General features: G+C 40.9%; 1 protein-coding gene across 1 annotated transcript in view; it reads right to left on the bottom strand.

Annotated features, from left to right (window-relative positions):
• LOC122816797 (nucleoside diphosphate kinase 3-like) overlaps positions 1-14,445 on the bottom strand; it is a 159,461-nt gene that overhangs the window by 133,266 nt on the left and 11,750 nt on the right. Inside the window, exon 2 of the mRNA XM_044089823.1 lies at positions 11,056-11,186. Coding sequence (XP_043945758.1) covers positions 11,056-11,186 — 131 coding nt within the window. The remainder of the gene's footprint in view (positions 1-11,055; positions 11,187-14,445) is intronic.

Raw genomic sequence — 14,445 nt, 5'->3', positions numbered from 1 at the left:
TAAATGTTAAAAAAAATATTAAAAAACAAAACATCATTATACTTTTAAATACACAGTTAATGGCTAAAAATTAAAAATTACTGTTTAGTTATTTTTAACTGTAAACCAGCACCTACAAATACATTCTTATTAAGACTGGGGTTAATATGGGCACTTAAACTCAACTGCCATAAAACTTCCTTGTATTCCAATAAAACCTCCCAATTCCACCTCCTAGGATCATTCACTACGTGTTCCACAATAACGAACACAATTTCAGAAAAATCTTACAATTTAAAGTATGCTTATTAAGTGCATTCTTTTCACTGTACTTAATAGCATCATAAGTGTGTTAACAAATCCCAGCCTTCGAGGCTGTTTTTCCTACATAAAAACAAGAACATGTGGTACAAATCACTAAGACGACAATGCCTGAAGTTTTATAATTTCGTGTTATTTAGATACACCACTGATCTAATTTCGTTAATCAAACAAATTCTGATTATAAAATATATAGGCACTGCTTACACATGCCATACTTCCTAGCATCATACCTCTTCCGTACCTCATAACTTGGAATTTTTTTCTGACATTTTTTTAATGTTGTGCCCGGTTTTAAAAACATTTTGTGGGTCTTTTCCCAAAAGCTTAATTTTTTCATCACATTTTAATATACTCCAATTCTTTTTGATAATGTTTATAATTCTCACCTAGTAATTATATGGTAGGACAACAGCCCACTCAAAAGATTTTTCTCTATTATTCTCATCTTGGTTTTTTACTATTTTTTTCCTCTAAAAGAGGAGGGCATTTTTTTTTTACTTCTCTGCTAATACTGTGCACAAATTGTTTTGGGTACCCTCTTACAAGAAACACATCTACCACTGTAGCTCCAAAATCTCAGTGTTCAGGCTTCTGATATAGACATCAGACTTTGTCACTGCCTCCACAGAAGAAAGTTCAGTTTTACGGTACCACAACAGGAGACTGACTTTTGAATAATCACTGCTACAGTAACCTAATCTGTAAGGCTTATATCCTGTATACGATATAACAGCCAATCAGTTTCCAAGGCTTCAAAGCACCTTCCACATGCCCAAACTGTTAAGTCAGCTCAAGCAGAGTTAACTAAAATTCAGACTTGGGCACCAACCCCTTCAGAGTTTTCATGCAAACTGACAGGGCTAAGCCCTGAGAGGACATTATTAAGAAAAGAAAAAAAATGAAAGTCTACACACTGGCATAAAGAACATACAAATATAAAGGGAATGGAGAAAGGCAGGGAGCAGCTACTGCAACAGTGATAATTCAAACATATTCTGTTATGGTAAACTTAGTTAAACAACTGTACTATGGTCATCATTACAATCATTGCTCCAGTTGCCCAAGTTATATACCATAACTTAAAAAATGAGAGGTGGAAGGGGAAGTGTCCAGAAGTAGTACGGGAATACTCCTAGCAAACCTGTTCTAAACTAGGAGAAGGAGTTTTCAGTGCTTTGTTAAAAATATGCACAGAGGACCAAGGTGTTGCTTCCAGAATACTTTGAGTCCAACCATTTCCAAAAAGACACATATAAAGCCAAGGCCGTGGTAAATTGAGCCTCGACACTGCCTGCAATACTTTTTTTGTGGTGTGAATAACAAAAGGTAATAGCCTGAGACAACTATTTGTAAATAATCTCCCAAATTAATGGTTGTTCATTTTTATTACCTTCAAAAGAAAAGAAATGATCTGAAGTTCTGAAAAATTTCTTTCTGCCAAGATAGCAACACAGCGTCTGACATCCCAAGTATGAAGTACCATTTCTTTTTTTTTCAAAAATGTCTTTATTGCAGTTTTTAAGGTTACAACATAAGACATTTGACAACAGAAAACACATACAACAAACCATAACTACCTATATACAAAGACGTCATTTCAAGAAACCAATTTTTTTTTGTACTAACCACTTATTCTGCAGTGATAAGAACAACAAAACCGTAACCATTAACTATTAAGGGGAATATTACACAAATGAGGGAAAGAAATTAAAACCTTCACATAGGTTACATCTATTTGTAAACAGCTTATCAACATAAAGATTTATAAAAGGACAATGATAATAAGGTTCTAAATATAACCTTATTGACTTTCTCACATATACTGACTTCTAAAATTAATATTTTTACTTCTTGAGAATGAAATCTAATAGGTATTCCCAATACTCATGGTAGTATTTACGTTTCTTAGTAACATATAGTAGCTTGTGAGAGGAGATGTATTTGATTGCTAAATTGCTAAAAAGTATTAAAAAAAAAAAAAAAAAAAAAAAAAAAAAAGGATCAGGGCTATTCAACCTGTCCCAGCAGACGAAAGGGGACAAGGTTTTTATTCAAGACTTTTTCTGGTACCCAGAAAAAAAGACAGCTCCTGGCGTCCTATCCTGGACCTCTCTATTCTAAACACCTTTTTGGTAATCCCAAAATTCAAAATGCTAACACTTCAACAGCTGCATCCTATGCTGGGCAAAAATGCCTGGTTGGCAACCTTAGACTTAAAGGAAGCTTACCTGCACATTCCAATAAGAGAATCTTGCAGGAAATACCTACGCTTCAGGGCAGGCTCTGCACTTCCCTTTGGCTTATCTACTGCACCCAGGGTATTCACAAAGTGTCTAGCTCCAGCCATTGCATTTTGCAGGCAGAGAAATATTCAAATATAGCCATACCTGGACGATTGTCTGATTCAGGCAGAAAGCCAGGACTTGCTATTAAAACATCTGGCATTCGTAAAGAAGCTTCTATCCTCACTGGGGTATACCTTAAACGAAAGGAAATCTTACCTAGTACCCTGCCAACAGATTGCATTTCTGGGAGCAAGCTTGAACACAACTTCCCAGATGGCTTTCCTCACTCCAGAGAAACAAGTTTATTTGACAGCCTACTTCAAACTACTGGCCACAAAGACCCAGCTATCTGCTAGGAAAATTCTGCAAGCCCTGGCGTTCATGGCCTTTTCATTCAATATGCAAGACTGGCATATGAGGAAACTGCAATGGTATCTAAAAAGCCTATGGAGCCAACATTATCAGGACCTAGAATCAATAACTCCTATCATTCCTTGTATAAAGACAGAGTTCCTTTGGTGGGCAGAGGGCTGCTACCACAACAAGGGGGTCCCTTTCACTCTACCCCCTGCCGCCCAAATCCTAACAACAGACGCATCAGACTATGCAAGGGGGGCTCACTTGGCAGGGCAGTGCATTCAGGGCAAATGGCACTAGAATCAGATGCACCTGCATATCAACCAAAAAGAAATGCTACCTGTACAGAATTCCCTGAAAGCCTTCAAAGACCACATCCTTCCAGAGAAACAAGTTTAATTGACAGCCAACACCACATTTATGTGGTACATAAACAAGCAGGTACTCGTACCCTCTCTGCAGACTCTGTGGAACGCAGCCTTGAGCTACCAAGTGCACCTACAAGCTGAATTCCTGCCAGGCAAGCTAAATTCACTGGCAGCCGACCTAAGCAGAAATCTCATGGACCCACACGAATGGAAATTAGAACCAAAAATATTCAACCTCTTGAGGAACAAATGGGGGACTCCAGAGATAGACCTATTTGCCTCCCCTCAAAACTACCAATTGGACAAATTCTGCACAAGAACACAGTCAAGCTTGGAAAGTGGATGCCCTGTCCTTCATCTGGGAAAACCTCTCGGTTTATGCCTTCCCCTCTTGAAGGTTCTGCTAAAGATCAAACAGGACAAGCCAAGGACAATACTGATTGCACTAGACTGGCCACACCAGCATTGGTACCCCCTTTTGTGCAGTATGATACTGCTGGAGCCATGGCACCTACCTCAGACACCTTTCCTGCTGTCCCAGCAGGCGGGCCACATTCTGCACCCTCAGCTTCAAACCCTGAGCCTTGCAGCCTGGCTAATTCCTTGAGCTCTCCAATAGCATCCCTGAGTAAGCAGGTGCCAAATGTTATTCTGGAAGCAAGGAGGCCTAGCATTAGAAAATCTTATGTTGAAAAGTGGAAAAGATACCATTCCAGCAGCCAGACTCAGGGGATGGGCGCAACAGTGCCCAGCTTACCTCATATTCTTCAGTACTTAACAGAAATGCTCCACAAGGGCCTATCCTTCTCGTCAATTATATAATACCGAACCACTCCTCTTCTCTCACCCCCTGCTAAAGCCATTCCTCAGAGGGGCCAAAAATTTAAGACCCTCCCCCCAGCTGAGCCCCTACTCCAGCCTGGGACCTTAACTTTGTATTGGAAAAGCTCACTCTCCCTCCATTTGAACCAGCTGCAACTGCAGAGTTGAAATTCCTTTCTTGAAAAACAGCCTTCCTTCTAGCCATCACTTCAGCAAGAAGAGTGTCTGAGTTACAGGCCCTCATGGCGGTGGAGCCCTTCATTACCTTCCATGCAGACAGGGTTTCCCTCAGGACCAATCCTTCCTTTATGTCCAAGTTGGTGTCTAGTGTGGCCCTAAATCAGTCCAATCATTTGCCTGTCTTTTTCCCCGAATCCACAAAACAAAGGTGAATGAATACTGCACTCTTTGGACGTGCATAGACAACTTGGATTTTATTTGGAGAGGACTAAGCCTCTCAGAAAATCTGAACAGCTGCTAGTTGGCTTTGTTGCAGAGGGGAAGGCCATTTCAAAGCAAACCATATGGATAGCCCATTGCATTAATTTCTGCTATAACCACCGTGGAAAAACTACCCCACAAGGGATAAGATCACATTCCACCAGGGCTGCATCTACCTCTACGGCCTTCCTCAGAGGAGTCCCTACCAAGGACATCCTAGAAGCTGCTACCTGGAGCTCTGTACATACCTTCACCAAGCATTACCACATGCCAATTTTTTTCTAAATCCAGAGCTGGTTTTGCCACTGCAAAAAGTAGAAAGTATAATTTCTAACTCATTTTAAGTTCTGGGAAAAAGACAAAGGGAGGTGGATAGACTGGCTTAAACTTAGATACCACTTTAGGCATAAAGGATGGACGGATTTGTTCTCAAAGAAACCCTATGTAAAAAAGAACATTAAGGCTGACCCACCATAATAGCTTGCAACTCAAGACACTCTTCTTACAGAAGTCAGAGCAATGAGTAAAACAATCTTCCATGTTAAGAACGCCAAGTCAGTCTGATGAGCTGGCTCAAATGAAGCAAGTGTTAGCTCTCTAACACAAAATTCAGAACCCTAGGAGGAGCCACTGGTTTTCTGGGAGGCTTCTTATGCAGAAACCCCTTTCAAAAACATTTTCACATGAGATTCCTTGGGCAGACAAACCGTCAGACAAATGAATCTTGATACTGGAATAAGAAACACTATCAGTAGTGAATACTGCAACAGAGATGAAACAAATGGAATTTGGATTTTAGAAAAAGGAAAGGAGCAAATTGCATAGAAAAAAATGGGAAATGTGGGAACAATACATGCAGTGGAGGAAAGAGGTTTAAAAGAAGGCAGAATTTGAATGAGCTATGTGATATCTGACTGAAAATGACTGGATAGATTATAAGTCATGTCCAATGCTTGCAACTACAATTGTCTGCATGGTTTGTGATGTAGTGTTTGCAACTAAAGCAATGTGGTTTGTTTTCATTTATATAAATTTATGATTGCTTATGTTATATGTGATGTATGTTTTTTGTTTAAAAAAAAAAAAAAAAACAAACACTAAGTACAGCCCATTCGGGGAAAGTGTTTCTACTCACACCAACTAGAAAACCTTCGCCATTTGCTTATATATGATCTTCTAGTAGTGGGCTTTCTTGCCTCCATTAAAATACCTGCTGCATGTTCTCAGTAAACTGGTGCCCAAAAATTGAAGACCTTATCATTCAGGCAGTCAGTTGAAGTTGTTTGGGGTCCAGATGCATCAAACACCCATGCTCTTGTTTGAGTAGATCCAGTCTATGATAAAGCTTTTGGTAACTGCACCTGGACAATTCCAAAAGGGAGAAACTTCTGCCCAAAACAAAAGTCTCGCCACAATGATCTTGCTGGATTTATTTATTTATTTATATTTGTTGACCGGGAGTGTCCAACTGGACGTAGGTCCATTTTCAGCGGAGGCCCGGGGAGAAAAGCTCCACAGTTAAAATAAACAGACAGTAGTTACAATGGATTACATAGCGATTAACAATTTACATAGCAATTACTTACAACATATTTACAGATGAAGAACATAGTACATCAGTAGACAACTAGAATCTTTATCTGTGAAGTACATAACAGACATTAACAAATGTTACAAGAAGAAGTTCCTGCTGTATAATAAGTACTGGCTTATGAGCATCTGAGCTTGCTATAATCAAGGTAGTTAGTGGAGTGGAAAGAAATGTAGTGGTTGGATGGGGAGGGTAATATTAGAGTGGGAGTTGCAAGGGCATAGCCAGCATGTTCTTAGGTGCGCTTTTAGTAAAGTTTTGAAGTGGGTGCATGATGGTACTGAGGTAATTGTGGGTGGGAGGGAGTTCCATAATTTGGCTATGGTGCAAGAGAATAGTGCTTCACCAGCAGAGTTATTGGCTTTAGTGATCTGCAAGTGATTTTTGTTGCTGGATCTTAGTGGTATGGTGGTGCGATAGGGTTGGAGTAGATTCTGGAGGGATGGGACATTTAGTGGATGCTTTACTAGTTTGTGGGCGAGTGAGAGTTGATACCATTGAAGGAGGTGAGGGAGTTCAAGCCAGCCCAGTTCAGCAAGTGAGAGACAGTGGTGACTATGGTAGGATGCCCCTGTGGCGGATTTGGTGATTTTGTTGTAGCAGGCCTCTAGCTTGTTTAGATCGCATTGCCTTAGGTTGGTATATATTGGAGAGGCATAAAGTAGGGTGGAGATAAGGTGGGAATTTGCTATCGAAATCTTTGCTGCTTTGGAGAGAAGCTGCTTATTTCTGTATAGCGCTCCTAGTTTTTTGTGGACTTTTTATGGTCATGGATATGTGAATGTCAAATTTTAGTTTACTGTCTATTTCCACTCCTAGCAATTTGGTGTGTTCAGTTGGGTATATAGTGGTGTTGTCTTTTGCTGTGATGTTAAAGTGAGAGTTGTTTTGAGTATGTTTGGTGGGTTGGATGATGAGTAGTTTCGTTTTGTTTGGGTTGAGTATTAATTGGGCATCAGATAACCAAGTTTCAACAGAGGAAAAGGCTTCCTGTGTGACTTTTTGCAGTTTGGGTAGGGACTGGGCTGAGCAGATGATGGTTGAGTCATCTGCATATTGTATGAGTGTGCCATGTTTGGTGGCAGAGGCTAGATTATTGGTGAAAACAGAGAAGGAGTAGGGGTCCAAGGATGGATCCTTGGGGAACCCCTATGGAGACAGGTAGTTGGGGAGATATGTCATTCTGCCATACAATGGATTGTTGGCGGTCAGACAGGTAACTCTGAAACCAGTTGGTGACTGATTGTGAGAAGGATAGGTTATTGAGGACAGAGATAAGTTGTTTGTGTGGGACCATGTCAAATGCTTTAGATAGGTCTAGGAAAGTAGCAGAGGAGAGATAGCCATTGTTTTTATGCTGAAGAATAGTGTTAGTAAAGGAGAGTAAGGCAGTGGTGATGCTATGGTTTGGTCGGAAACCATGCTGAGTATTGGAAAGGAGGTTGTTAGTAAGGAGGTAGTCTGAGACCTGAGAGTGAATGCATCTCTAATATTTTGGAGAGTGGAGAGACAGAAATAGCTATGGGGCGGTAATTGGTTAGTTCTGTGGAGGGTCCGCCTTCGTGGAGGGGAATTATATGTGATACTTTTCACAGTGTGGGAACGTAACTTTCTGACAGAGATTGGTTAATCAAGATGGATAGTGGGTAGGCCAGAGCATTAACTGCGATTTGTAGGTATTCACTTGAGAGGTTGTCTGCTGCTAATCTGGTGGGCTTAAGTTCAGTTAAGAGTTTTTTTATGTTGGAGGTAGGTACAGGAGAAAAAGAGAAGGCAGTGGTGAGATTACTAGTTGAAGGTGTGGGTTGGAGGGGAGGGGGGTTGTGTTGTTTAGCTAGTGATAATATGGTTTGTGTGAAGTGTGTGTTGAATGAGGTAGCAATATTTTCTGAGGAGTGAGGGATGTTAGGAGGAGGGGTACTGACTTCACCTGGGTGGAGGATAGAGTTTATGGAGGACCAGAATTGCTTGGGGCTGTGTTGGGAGGAGTCTAGGGCAAACTGGTAGTATTGGAATTTGTCCTGTTTTATTAGCTTTTAGACTCTATTGCGTAGTTCTAGGAATTTCTTTCTAGCTGAGGGGGATTTGGTTTTGTGCCAGTGCTCCCAGGCTTTATCTCTGTTTTTCATTTCTGACTTAGTGGTTTTCTGTAGCCATGGGGAGGGGTGTGCTTTGATTCTGGAAAGTCTTATATGGGCATGGTAATTAAGGATGCTCAGGAAGGTAGTATTAAAAAATTCAACTGCGTCATCAAGACTGAGGTACTTTAGAGGATGCCAGTTACAATCTTTGAGGGATGAGATGAATGAGTGAGTGGGTTAAAGTTTATTTTTTTACATATCTGACGGCAGACAGGTTTAGCTTGGTATAGGTATTTTTTCAGTAGGAATGTTGGGGAGTGATCACTGAGGCTATGTGATAAGCAGCCTGTTATATATGACTGGGGGCTCTTACGGACTAGTATCCAATCCAGGGTAGTGTGCTTGCTGGAGTTTTTATTTATCCTGGTTGGCGACTGGACTAGTTGGGTGAAGCCATGAAGGTTTACATGATGGGCTGAATGGTTGCCAGAACAGGATTGCCAGTCAATATTGAAATCACCTAAAATGATAGTTTCTTGGGGGAGATGGTGGGTAGACCAGCTGAGGAGGTTTTCTAGTGGAGGGATGTTTTGGCAAGGTGGGAAGTAGCATCCAATTATGTTAATGGTTTTGTTTTGGTTTATTTTGAGGTTGGTAAATATTTCTTCATTGCCTATTTGTGGAGCTGATGATTTCTGCTGAATCTTAAGAATTACCATGGATATCAGTGGAAAGGGATACAGAAACATTCCTCTCCAAGGAAAGGAAAAGGCATCTGTCCTTCCAGGCCTTTCTGTGAGGAGTCATGGAGCAAAATTTTACCAGGTGACTGTTCAGAGAGGAGGCAGAAAAGTCTACTTTAACCCCCCACAGACGACTACCAATCTAGTTTCCATTTGAGGGTCTGACTTTGTCTTGCTCAGCTTCTTTGCCACACAATTTTGCTCTGACAATGTACAATGACTATAGCATGAGAAAAAAAATGCTATTGCCAAAAAAAAAAAGAAAAAAAAAAGAGTCAAACCAGGCAATCAACAAAAAAATTGTTAAAACCTTTTTTTTTTTTTTAACAGTCAAAAAAATGCTTCCATCTGACAATCAGTAAAACAGCCTGGTTGGTTGTTCATCAGTGACATTTTTCATGACTGATTATTTAAGGGGATGAACTGGTGAATGGGATTTTGTTCTGTTTGTTTTACCGACCTGCCAGACGAAAGCACTAAGTCAATAAACCTTACCAGAAGCCTGAAAATTCAAAATTCTAAAAAATAAAACAACAGAAGCAAACACTTCCCAAACTTATAAATATTTTTATTACAATCTCTGAAGGGAAATAATTCAAATTAACAAAATGTTTAGCAGCAGCCAGATAAAAAATAAAGATAAAGCCACAGCTGCTGGGTCAAGTTTGGAATAAGTGCATAAAAACTTGAAAGATTGAGGAACTTTGTACATTCTACCTGCTTTTAAGGTGGAGCATGATTGCTGTAAGGAAAAGCAGAGGCTGTGATAAACCCATTCCAATACTGACAGCACTGGGGGTTATGGGTGAAGGTTCTGGGAATTCCAGTTGTTACAGCTCACAGTATTTTCTGACAGACTGAGAAACCTAAGTGCTCTCCTACTGAAAACACTGTCATATTCTGGAAACAGTCTTAGAGAAACAGAATATTTGACAGTGAGATTTAGTAACAAGCTCTGCTCTGAATCTGAATCAGAAATCAAAGAAAAACCTGCATCTGTCCCATCACATTCCTTTACAGATTAAACTTCTTGAACCTCTTCAGCAAAAGAGGAATCCCTTTATCTTTTACTAGAAACCACCTTGTAAGAATGGTCAACAGCCTGTGTGAGATCCTGAGCCAGTTTAGTTTTCTATTTTTTTTGACAGGAAAGTTGGGGCACACAGGTATATTAATGGCTAAAGCAGTTTCCACAGGGAGGGGCACAACATTCTGGCTAAGCAGAGGCACCTTCCCTGCCATTTTATTCCAAAAGTAGATACTCCTTTGCATACTGAGGTTACTCCAACAGTCAGAGGGAATGGCTAAGCCCCAGTCCATACCGGCTGTACAGACAACACCAGAGGGATCTGGGGAATCCAGTTTGGTCAAAGCAGAGTCACCTACCTGTGGATGAGGCAAACTGCTAGCTTTGCTGTGCTGGCAAATGCTATTTAGTTAACTTTTTCATTTCTGGCAGGAGGAAGGACCAACCACAGCACCAGTAGTTTGGTCCATGGTCAAGCCAAAAATGGTCTCTCTTTCTCAGGGAAGTTAAGCAGCACAAGACCGTAAAAAATAAAAAAAGTATTTAAAAGTAACTTTTTTCCACTCAAACATATTAGACAGCCCCCAAACAATTTAAACAATTTCTTCACAGAAAAAAAGTTTTAAAATGTTTTAAAAAACATGTAAACTCTCAAAATTTAAAGGCACAGTAAAGTCATGTGACAGTCAATTACTTAAAAAATGCTCTCTTAAACAAGAAAGAAATGTATTCATTTCATGGGACTCGGCCTCTTTCGGCTTTTCCGGTTAGAGGTCACCACAGCGAAACTCCGGTCCGCTAATGATTGGCATTGGATTTTTACTGTGCAGAGTTGCCAGCCTGACTCCCAACCTTCAAAGAAGGCAAACCCATTCACGGACGCACTTACCTGCACGTCTTTAAACGTCAGGACATGCAGACTCCACAGAGAAGGTGCTCCAGCCGAGAATCGAACGGGAGAATCTCTTGCTGTGAGGCGATACACAATGGATTAATTTAGCCTTTTTTTTTTTTGTAATGATGTGTGTCCTCCTTACCTGCATTAGTTTCATCCCAACCAGTTTAAAGCCCTTCTGTTCTAAGCGTTTGATAATCACCCCTACCAGCCTTCTCTGGACTCCATCTGGTTTGATTGCTATAAATGTGCGTTCATTTACACCTGCCCATGCTGCAAAGCAAAAAAAAAAAAAAGCAATTAAAAGGGGTCAAACATAAGGGAATCAGTTATGAAAACATTAATTTCATGTACAATTAAAAGGTCAAAATTTGTAAACAAACACTTTCTTGAAAAATATGCATACTATATGAATCGGTGTCAGTGTCTTAGCAGTTAACATTTTCACATTAACAAATAGGAAAAATAAGATTGAGAACTTTATCCTCACACCAGTTTCCACTAATCACACTTGGGTTGTGTGTGCAGTGCATAGAAGCAGTCTGCACAGTACAACTCTCCTAGCTTTTCAATTCTTTCAGAAAATTAAAGTTTCAGATCTCAATATTCTCTAGTGGATACAGAAAGCAAAGTACAGTGTACTCTCAAAATGAAAAATAGTTATTCAAGACTCATTACTGTATGGACATCATGAAGACTGCAGTACATAGAAGCAGCATGCACAGTAAGACTCAGCTTTTCAGTTCATTGAGAAAATTGAGGTTTTAAGAATAATTGATATCTGTTAAAAAACTGTAAAATGTATATAGAAAGTAAAAGTACAGCGTACTCTCAAAGTGAAAGAAATGAGTTATGCAAGGCACACTATTGCATAGTCATTTTCTAGAGTGCAGTGCTTAGAAGCAACATGCACATAGATTCATAGGTTGGTACTAGGCTATTGGCCCTAGGGCCTACACAAGCCTAGCTATAACAATTCCCTGGATATTTCTAACCACAATATTTACTTCCCAGGACCCCTGTCTAGCAGGGAAACTGACGTGATCCTAAGGGTGAATTTCCCATCTCCCATCCAATCGTCAAAGTTCCTTTTGAAGAGGGCCAAGGAGGCGCTCTGCTTGACATGTATGGACAGTCTATTCCAGAGTATGAGTCTCTGGGTCAGGAAAGTACAGTTGTGTACACTTACCATAAATGTAGATGTTCAAGTGTATTCACTGTTGCAGTCATTACATTTGGGTTATCTGCTTGCAGGTAGCCCTTAGTCGGTCTGATTAACAAAGTCTTGGGTCCTGCGTTGGTTGCTGTCCCTTCTTCCATGACGTCACGTCGTCAGGGGTATAAAACATGCAGCCGACGCCATTACATCAGTTTTTCTTGCCCCAGATGTCAGGTGCCCCCAATGGGAAGAAATTAAATATAAAAGTACAAAGACATACCTCCAACAAAAAGCAAATACACCAAAAAGGCTTTTAAGCATAGTAAAGGAAAGTAGAGGTATAGCCAAGAGAAGTTAGGAACTGGAGGGAGGGTAACCAGGACTGCAACAGTGAATAAACTCGAACATCTACATTTATGGTAATTGTAAACAACTGCACTATGTTCTTCGTGTTTCACTGTTGCAGTCATTACATTTGGGTAGATTCCCAAAGCTATGGTTGGGAGGAGGAAGTTAGATAGCATTAGGGCCAGCTATACGGCCCTGCAAGACTGCAGTAGCAAAGCCAGCTCTGGATTTAGAGAAAATGGGCAAATGATAATGCTTGGTGAAAGTATGTACAGAACTCCAGGTAGCAGCTTCTAGGATGTCCCTGGTAGGGATGCTTCTGAGAAAGGCTGTAGAGGTAGATGCAGCCCTGGCGGAATGAGGTCTGATCTCCAGGGGATAGGATTTCCATGGTGCTTATAGCAGAAATGAATGCAATGGCTTATCCATTTAGAAATGGTTTGCTTTGAAATAGCCTTCCCCTCTGCCCCTGCAGCAAATGCCACCATGAATTGTTCAGATTTCCTTTGAGGTTTAGTCCTGTCCAAGTAGAATATAAGTTGTCTGTGCACATCTAAGGAATGCAGTATCCATTCCCCTTTATTCTGTGGATTGGGAAAGAAGGTTGGAAAATGAATGGACTGATTAAGAGCCACAATGGATACCACCTTGGGCATGAAGGATGGATTGGTTCTGAGGGACACCCCGTCCTCATAAAAGATGATGAAAGGCTCCACTGCCATAAGGGCCTGTAATTCAGATATCCTTCTAGCTGAAGTGATTGCTAAAAGGAAAGCTGTTTTCCAAGAAAGAAATTTTAAGTCTGCAGTAACAGCTGGCTCGAAAGGAGGTAGAGTGATTTTTTCCAAGACAAAGTTAAGGTCACAGGCTGGGGTTGGAGCTCTCCTGGATGGTCTCAAATTTTTGGCCCCTCTGAGGATTGGCTTGAGCAGTGGATGAGAGAAGAAAGGAGGTTCTGTGTTATAATGAGATGAAATGGCTGAGGCGTGGATTTTAATGGAGGAAAAAGGCAGGCGCGAAGCATCTCAGTTAAGTATTGTAAAATCTGAGGTAAATTGGGCGCTGCTGTGCTCATCTTTTGAGACTGGTTCCAGGCACAGAATCTTTTCCATTTTTCAGCATAAGATTTTCCAGTACGAGGCGTCCTTGCCTCTAAAATGATATCCATCACAGGTTTGCTGAGGTATGGTAAAGGAGAGATTAAGTAATTAGCCAGGCTGCAAGTGTCAGAAGCTGAGGGTGCAGAATCTGGTTCTCCTGCTGAGACAGCAGGGAAGGAGTCTGAGGCAAGTGCCATGGAGATAACCATGACACACTGCGCAGGAGGAGGTACCAGTGTTGGCGCGGCCAGTCTGGAGCAATCAAAATCATCCTTGGTTTGTCCTGTTTGATTTTTAGTAGAACTTTGGAGAGCAGAGATAGAGGGGGGAAGGAATTGACTGACAGGTTTTTCCTGCTGAACGCCAGAGCATCCACTTTCCAGGCTTGTTTGTGGGGAGTCCTTGTGCAAAATTTGCCCAACTGGTAGTTCTGGGGAGAGGCAAACAGGTCAATATTTGGGCTCAGTAAATCCAACGAATGAAACACACAATGGTTAAATAAATAAACCAAGCCGGAATCCCCCTCGAAACAGCAGCTTTAATGGAGAACTCAAATACAACAAATGGTAACTCAATACAGTCTGTACTGAGTTATTCAATATTTGGGCTCCCCCACTTGCTTGTCAACATGTTGAAAATCCTTGGTTCCAGTTTCTACTCGTGTGGGTCCATGAGGTTTTTGCTTAGTCCGTCTGATAGTGTATTTAATTTTCCAGGCAGGAATTGAGTTTGTAGGTGCACTTGGTAGCGCAAAGCTATGTTCCACAATGCCATGGCAAGTCTGCAGAGGGGGTAAGAATGCGTACCCCATGCTTGTTTATGTACCACATAACAGTGGTGTTGTCCGTCTTTATCATTAATTGTCCTGGAAGAATTTGGTCCTTAAAGGCTGTCAGAGAATTCTATATAGCTAACATTTTTTTTT

This window comes from Protopterus annectens, chromosome 12.part0 (assembly GCF_019279795.1).
Source record: "Protopterus annectens isolate FY-2018-M chromosome 12.part0, PAN1.0, whole genome shotgun sequence".
NCBI classification, from domain to species: Eukaryota; Metazoa; Chordata; order Ceratodontiformes; family Protopteridae; genus Protopterus; species Protopterus annectens.
The sequence above is the reverse complement of the archived record's forward strand: the minus strand, read 5'-3'. Positions and strand labels throughout refer to the sequence as shown.